This window comes from Myxocyprinus asiaticus, chromosome 11 (genome assembly GCF_019703515.2).
Source record: "Myxocyprinus asiaticus isolate MX2 ecotype Aquarium Trade chromosome 11, UBuf_Myxa_2, whole genome shotgun sequence".
Classification (NCBI taxonomy): domain Eukaryota; kingdom Metazoa; phylum Chordata; class Actinopteri; order Cypriniformes; family Catostomidae; genus Myxocyprinus; species Myxocyprinus asiaticus.
Genome location: NC_059354.1, coordinates 12236633 through 12244485, shown reverse-complemented (window position 1 = coordinate 12244485; position 7853 = coordinate 12236633). Strand labels below are relative to the sequence as shown.

The 7853-nt window shown below is 36.7% G+C and overlaps 1 protein-coding gene across 3 annotated transcripts; it reads left to right on the top strand.

Annotated features, from left to right (window-relative positions):
- The first annotated feature begins 17 nt into the window (after positions 1-17).
- Positions 18-7845, top strand: LOC127447824 (tRNA (guanine-N(7)-)-methyltransferase non-catalytic subunit wdr4-like). Of its 3 annotated transcripts, XM_051709904.1 has the most exons (12): positions 18-127; positions 715-783; positions 911-1057; positions 2270-2426; positions 2636-2748; positions 2828-2888; positions 2979-3083; positions 5224-5288; positions 5460-5646; positions 5732-5804; positions 7361-7601; positions 7723-7845. In XM_051709904.1, exons 1-11 carry the CDS (start codon positions 45-47, stop codon positions 7555-7557), a joined length of 1257 nt encoding a protein of 418 aa, XP_051565864.1. In that variant the 5' UTR covers positions 18-44; the 3' UTR covers positions 7558-7601; positions 7723-7845. The 3 variants fall into 3 exon arrangements, with proteins under 3 accessions (XP_051565864.1, XP_051565865.1, XP_051565862.1); XM_051709905.1 differs by lacking the exon at positions 7723-7845 and having other exon boundaries at positions 914-1057; positions 7361-7687; XM_051709902.1 differs by lacking the exon at positions 7723-7845 and having other exon boundaries at positions 7361-7687.
- Positions 7846-7853: the final 8 nt, after the last annotated feature.

The window sequence follows — 7853 nt, the reverse complement described above, 5'->3', positions numbered from 1 at the left end:
ACGTACTAAACACGCGACTGACATCTCACACGTGAACAACAATCATGGCAGTAGTGTGTTCTAAAGGAGACTGGTTTGTTTCTAGCTGTTCCACTACTTTAGTTGCCATAAACCTTAAACAGACAAGGTGAGTAGCTGTGTTTTGGTCAGTTATCAACTGTCTCTTTGTTTGCAGATACTTTGGATATTTTGCAGGACCTTTGGCATCATTTATGCAGTGCTCCAAAATGTGACGTTAGTGCATTCAAACTGTGTGTGATAAAGACATATTCTTCTTTTGCATAGATTTCATTTCATAAAATAGTGCATTTAGAAATACGTGATATGTATTGGTTTAATGTCAACACATATCAGAAAATGAAAAGTAGATTATAAATGTATGAATTATGAATTGGATTATATTCACAAAATAAAAACAGCACTAAAAGCCTTTGTATACTGTTTTGAACTCAGTACTTCTATTGAAACTCTTGAAGAAATGAAAAAAAAAAAAAAAAAAGAACCGTAAACTTTTCAAGTGTATGTGAATGCCATTGATACTCTATCATCGATATTTTATCACTGTTAACCTCTGCAGTTCAGATTTGTTCATGTTTTAGTTTTATATGTTCTTTTACTCATGCAAATGCATATATATTTTTTATTATTATTTATTTAGTTATTTTTTAATTTTTTTTTAATTTTAATTTTTAATTTTTATTTTTTTTCTGATAGAGAGCCATTTGTGTTCGACTGCGCTAAAGCCGAGAAGAGACCGAAGGAAACTGAGGGTGGTAATACAAGGTAACATTATTTTTTAAATATTTTCTCAACATGTGTTTGTTTCAACTTTATATTCAGAGGATTAGTACATAATACAGTAGCTGTGATTGTGAGCATCATAAAGCTAATGCATATTTGTGTGTTGCAGTAGTGAAGGAGGACCAGAGGAGAATGACAGTGATAGGATTCTTGCTTTTGCTGTCTCAGCCTCTGGGAAGCATATAGCACTCACAGATGACCACAAACGTCTTATTCTCTTCTGTACTGAGCCATCCTGGCAGTGCATTAGTACACGGTAACAGCACACTCTCATTTCTGATGTTATACATAACTTAGTTGAACAGTTGACCCAAAAATTACAAATTTGTCATCATTTACTTAGCCTCCTGTTGTTCCAAACCTGTACTTTGACCTATGTTATATTATAGAATAAACCTGTCTGTTCTCTTCCATATAGAGGAAGTGAATGAGGACTGTTTCAAATTCTTGTCTGTTCCTCACACAAAGCTATTGTATGGCTTCAGAAGATTTGGACTTTTATGATACTTAAAGGGATAGTTCACGCAAAAATGAAAATTCTCTCATTATTTACTCACCCTTATGCCATCCCAGATGTGAAATGAAGATTTTTATAAGAATATCTCAGCTCTGTAGGTCCATACAATGTAAATGAATGGTGACCAGAACTCTGAAGCTCCAAAAAGCACATAAAGGATACATAAAAGTAATCCATATGACTCCAGTGGTTTAATCCATGTCTCCTGAAGTGATCCAATCGATTTGGAGTAATAACAGAACACAAAATAAGTCCTTTTTCACTATAAATCTTGACATCAGCAGTCTTTTTGGCGATCATTATTTCTTGCCCAATAACACTACCTAGTGCTCTGCGCATGCGTCAAGTATTAGGAAGTGTAATTGAGCTTGAAATCATGTTTTGTGCCTTAAGACTGCAATGGCAAGATGTACAGTGAAGAAGGAGTTATATTTTGGTCTGTTCTTACCCAAAACTGACTGGATCAGTTCAGGAGACATGGATTAAACCACTGGAGTCTTATTGAATTACTTTTATGCTGCCTTTATGTGCTTTTTGGAGCTTCAAAGTTTTGGCCACCATTCACTTGTATTGTATGGACCAACAGAGCTGAAATATTCTTCTAAAAATCATTATGTGTGTTCTGCAGAAGAAAGTCATACACACCTTGGATGACATGAGGGTGAGTAAAAGAGTAAAAAAAAAAAACATTTTTGGGTGAACTATTATTTTAAATGGTACTTTTTGTCATTTTGAATCTTGACAGCCCCAGTCCTTTTTCACTTTCCTCATATGGTTAAAGAGTGGACAGGCAGCTCTTTAAAAATTCACCATTTGCATTCCACTGAAGAAAGGTTTGGAATTACATGAGGATGATGAAATGATGTCAGAATTTTCATTTTTAGGTGAACTGTCCCTTTAATGCTAAATTCCCAAAAGTTTAAATATAAGTCTATGGTTATTCCCTTGTAGGTGGGTTGTGCGAAGATGCACATCTCTTGTATTTACTCAGGGTGAAGATGAAGTCTTTGTGGCTGATAAGTCTGGTGATGTATATTCATTCTCTGTTCTGGAGCCACAAAAACCAGGAGAGCTGAAGCTGGGACATCTCTCTATGTTATTGGCTGTGGTAAGTGTAATATTTGGCTTTGTTTCTGTACACCAACAGATCAGGAAGAACCTGTAAAACCTGATATTGTGATAAAAAGAAACTAACTTATATTATTTACATCTTTAACAATTTAATATTTTATCCAACATGTATGCGTGAAAATGTACTGCATTGTAGAAATGACTCATCTTTAAATAAACAGAGGCCTTTTTTACTTGCCTCTTCAGACTCTTTCTACAGATGATAAGTACATCATAACAGCAGACAGAGATGAGAAGATCAGAGTAAGCTTCCGGCGGGCACCCTACAACATTCAGGCTTTCTGCCTAGGGCACAGAGAGTAAGTGTAGACTGTGGGAGGCAATGGATATTACACCTCATTTGTTGTTTCGGTTTAAAACCTTTGTTTTCCTATGCAGATTTGTCAGTGCATTGCTTGTGCCTGCAGGGCATCCTGACTTGCTTCTCTCTGGTTCAGGGGTAAGTGTTTTGTTGTGATGTTCTGTCAACATAGCAGTTATAAGTGTCATATTTGAATATACAGCAGGACTTATGTGGATGTATTTGCAGGATGGCACAATGAAGGTCTGGCACTATGAAACTGGTCGGCGGTTACAGAGCATTGACGTGAGGCAGCTTGGCATTTTACAGAACTCTGATGCAGATACTGAAAAGGTGCCATCCATTTGTCTTCAGTCAGTCATCCACACACATACCCTCATTTACATGTGTACAAAATGAGAAGTTAGTAAAAAGCATAGAGATGAACAGCAGCATTGAACTAAATGATATACTGTATCATCCTCATACCAGGTCCTTTGGCGGGGCTAGGAGCGTGTAATAAGTTTATGATTACAAAATAAAAGTCCCTGGATACACAAGTTATTCGTGTGGTACCATTTGAAAGCTTAGAAAATCACTTTTGCATTTAAGTCACATAAAATAATAAGAAAAGACCTGAAATGAGCACCAAATAAAATGAGCACTGAAATGTGTCATAAATGACCACCACCTTTTGATAGTGATGTAAATATAAATATGAAAGTGTTTCAGCATATAGAAATTAAATAGACATGTCATGTATAAATGAAAGCTCTTGTTGTTGTCCTAACACTACAGTTTGAATGTTTATCAAAAGAATCACAAATTGAAATAGATCTCTCTAAGACATCAAAGACAAATGTCTCATGTCTGCTTCGATCACTGCTTCTGTAAGCGCCAAATAGACTTTATTCACGCAAGCACCATCTTTGATTTTTAATGGGAATGAAAACGAGGCTGTGAGGGACAGACCTACAGTCTGTTCAATGGGCTGTACTGCAGTTTAAAGTGTTTTTGGATTGTTCCGCAGACAAAACATTCAGTATACAAAGAACTCCAGACAACATGAGTTGTGGAATATCAGCTTTATACCGTTCATGCCATTGAAGACATGGTAAGTCTCAATCACAGCCTCGTTGTCATTCCCATTAAAATTCAAAGATTGCGCTAGCGTGAATAAAGTCTATAACCACAAACTCTATATCAACTCTTACCTTAGGTTGTTTTCTTGAAAATGAGCTGTTGTTTACTTGTCTGTGAGATTGTCTGCGCAAATAATCCAATGGTATGTCTCGGAAGTTCAGAACAAAATATGCAGTCCAGTAAAAATAGCATGATAGAAAAATTATCGGCAAAATATATTCTTAAATATTGCATTTGTTTTGCATTTCTTCGCTGATTTTTAGGGAAAATATGCGGCATTCTGCGGAAGGGATTTAAATGTACTACACTCTAATTGGTAGCTAAAAGCATCATGGAAAGGGGTGGGAAATTCGTTGAACTTTTATGAATGACAGATGTCGCAATTCTGTGGAAAGAGTTTTCTCAGGAGTTCTGTGTGCGCAGATTCCGTCTGGGACATCATCACAAAGCTGAGGATCTCAACTTTCCAATGACAACTAGAATGAGTGACGAGAGGAAGGTCTATGCACTCTTAATATACACATGTTGTCTATGGACAAGCGCATGTGTGAGTGATCAGCTGCGTTAGAGCGCCACCTACATTTCAGATGTGTACTGTATATTGTGACGGAAGGTGAAAGAGGAATAATTATTTTTCCTAGTACTTGCTACCATCTAGTGGAATAAAATAAGACTTTTTGCAGGGAGATACAGCGAACAGAACCAGAATTACATGCTTATAAATTTGGGGGGTGGAAATTATGTTAATCATAAAATTGTAAGCATATACAGTATTATATATGAATTATGGGAATCTTTGTTTGAAATTTTGGGGGGTTTTGCGAGACCAATTTTGTGCAATTATTCCACTGTATGTGTGTAAGGTGAGCTTTCAAATTTGGGTGTTAAAAATTGCAGGCAGCAGCCAAAAAATGCACCAGAGTTGAAGTCGTTAATTTGAAAAAATTATTGTAATAACAATATATTTTTTGTGTTGCCACAAAAAAAGGTTATGTAAAATGAACCAGTTAATTTTAAACTATCTGATTCACTAAAATGAATCCGACTTCCCAGTGCAACATGGAGAGCATTATGATTATTCTCTTCATTTCACTGAGCTACATGTGCAAAACACTGTGATGATTCCGATGAACATGGCATGAAGTGTTTATATCTGTTGTCTCACCATTTCTATGACATTGTTATCCACACTTGTCAACTCTCGTTTTTTTTTATCGACTTTGTGATGTTTCTTCTATTTGACAACAGGGTATATCAGTTTGTAGCATTAAAGTTTTCTTTAATTGACATCACTCAATTAAAATGATGTTTTAAAGTGAAGAATTGCTATTGTAGATCTTTCTGTCCTCAGAGGTTTGCGGTCAGCAGGATTACCAGCTCACCAGATGGGCGACACGTTGCTGTGCAGTGTGAGAGGTACATTTCATGATTTTGATTCAGTATGTTTACAGAACTTTTTTTAGAGACTCTGTCAAAACAATAGTTTTCATTTGATCAGATCATAACACATAAGCTTAAATATAGTCTTTTTACATGCAAAGCCCAAGTCTAAATGGGAAACATACTGTATGATATCCATCTTTTTAGATTTTCCTCAGTTCAGCTCTTCCTGGTGGATCCCGGGACAGAGGGCTGCCTGAACCCTGCTGAGACACTAGCTCTTCCTCTTGCCCCCTGGGACATGACCTTTGATTCACAAAACCAGCTGTGGCTCTTGCTGGAGAGTGAAGATGTAAATGTGCTTCTCTATCGATACTCAGAGCAGCACTGGAAGGTACACAGACCTTTGTGTTTTTGTGGCTGTATTTTGATGTACTGAAGTTTACTTGACTCTACTAACTGGTTTTGCTTGTGTATAGCTGTGTGACACAGAGACCCCTGAATTGAAGAGGGCCACTGAAGCATTACAGGCTCAGTGGAATATCTTTAAAGGTAAGAAATCCAAGTATGATATGATTACAAAACCGAGAAAGGAAATTGTTAGGGGTACACAGTTGAATTGGTTGCTTATGCACATCCTTATTAAAGGGGTCATATCATGAGGAATCAAATGTTCCTTGATCTTTTCAGTTAAAAGTTCAATGTACTATGAAAACATACTGTAACTTTTCAGAACTCAAAACTTCCTTCCCGGAGAGAGGAAAAAAAAGAAAAGTATTTATTGAAACTAAGCTGCAAAAAATATTTTTAAGCTGCATCTGTAACTTTCTGATGTCAGACAGATGAAGACATTTGAACTTGGCCCACCCAGTCACAGGGAGGTACTAGAAGTAGCATAGATATTATTATTATTATTATTATTATTATTATTATTATGATTATTCTTAAGCACCTGAAAAAATGAATGATAAAAGTAAAATGTGTCTATCACTCCTGCCTGTGTGTAGCACCTGTAGCTCTGCATATACTTCTGAAGGAACCCAAATTAGTGGCTGAAGTTTATATTTAACTAGATCCCTGATCATTTTTGTCTGATTCAGTGTAGATAGCTTTGTGAGCCTGTAACAATGTAATGCAGGTTTGCAAAGAGGCTGTTGTTGAAGGATTGGGTGTTGCAAACTACACTGGACTGGATAGTAAATCCAAAGCTCACAAATACGTCCAGGATATCACTGTTACTCTTATATAAACACCCTCTTTGTGTGTAAAATAAGTCTTAAAGGAACAATAACAGCAAAAAAAATAAAATAAAATAAAGAGGCCAGTTTAATTGTAGGGGTAAGAGAGACGGTAGAAAATGGTCATGAAAAAAATTATGACTTGGAAAAAAACATAACATTAAAAGAACATTATTGAAACATTATAAGTGGGTAAAAAAATTATTTAAAGAAAAACTGAAATGACCAAAGTTCAGCAATGCAACTCTTACGTGGCGCAGGCTGGTTCTTGAGCTTGTAATTAGCAAATTGGCTCGCTCACATGTGATATGTTAAGCCAATCAGCTTGCATGGTGTAAGCTGATTGGTCATTTGTCTTGTAATTGGGTGGCCAATCAACCTGCGTCTCTCTCTCTCTCTTTGTGTAATATTTAAATTGCTCAGTTTTGCAGATGGTTTCTCTGCAGCACGCTGTGAGAGTTTTTCTATGAAACCCTCCTCCACCCCAGCTACACTTGTCTAGCTCTGCTACATGGGGATTGTTTGTAATGTCTATTTGTGCAGCAGCATGCCACACATGCTCAGTGCAGCATGTCTTGCATTTAGTCTAATTGTGCAGCAGCATGTCCACATGCTAACTCAGTATGTCTGTGTATATTCTAGCAGTAGCAAGTCTCCATACTTGCTCTGCAGCAACAGCAGCGTAGCAGATGTAGTCCGCCAACACCAATATCCTATCAATATGTCATACCCACATTAACATGCTAAATATTTCTGATAGTTGTCATGACTGAACTATAGAGAGAAATTAAAGGGGTCATCATTTTTCTTTTCTTCTGAACACTATTTTCTCTTTTATGCTGCATCCTTCTCTCCATCATCTGTTCATAGGTTTTGTGGGACTGGAGAGTCAGTTTAAGCACCTGTATAAGGTGAACTTTGACAACATGGCATCATATTTGCAGAAGAAACAGGAAAGACTCGAACAGGAAAACAAGAAGAGAGCAGCAGCAAATGGCTCTAAACACAACGTAGCTGGAAAAAGGAGTAAAAAGGAGGGCAACCCTGTGTCTCAAAGTACCAGCTGAGGGAGCGCCTGCCTTCTGCTTTCAGACCCTCCAAAAGCTCTTTTGTAATGTTTATATATTCTACAGTATTACAGTGACAATGATTATATAATTTTTATACTGTAAATGTGTTTCATTCAGTAAAGTTTACACTGTTTTCTTTTCTCTGTTTTCTTTTTACTGTAGCATGCTTTGGCCACTAGAGGTCATAAAACTTTGAGTCACACTCAATGGATGAGAAGTTACAAAGCAGCAATGGACCTTTGTCAGAGTAGATGTTTATTTGGACACAAATAAAAATGTGGCTGTGAGGGATA

What these genes read in the sequence shown, in the direction of transcription:
- LOC127447824 (XM_051709904.1), top strand. Translation starts at nt 45, where the DNA reads ATGGCAGTAGTGTGTTCTAAAGGAGACTGGTTTGTTTCTAGCTGTTCC. An exon ending in TCTCTATGTTATTGGCTGTG is followed by an intron (nt 2,427 to 2,635) that starts GTAAGTGTAATA and finishes TTGCCTCTTCAG; the next exon opens with ACTCTTTCTACAGATGATAA. An exon ending in GTTGCTGTGCAGTGTGAGAG is followed by an intron (nt 5,289 to 5,459) that starts GTACATTTCATG and finishes CCATCTTTTTAG; the next exon opens with ATTTTCCTCAGTTCAGCTCT.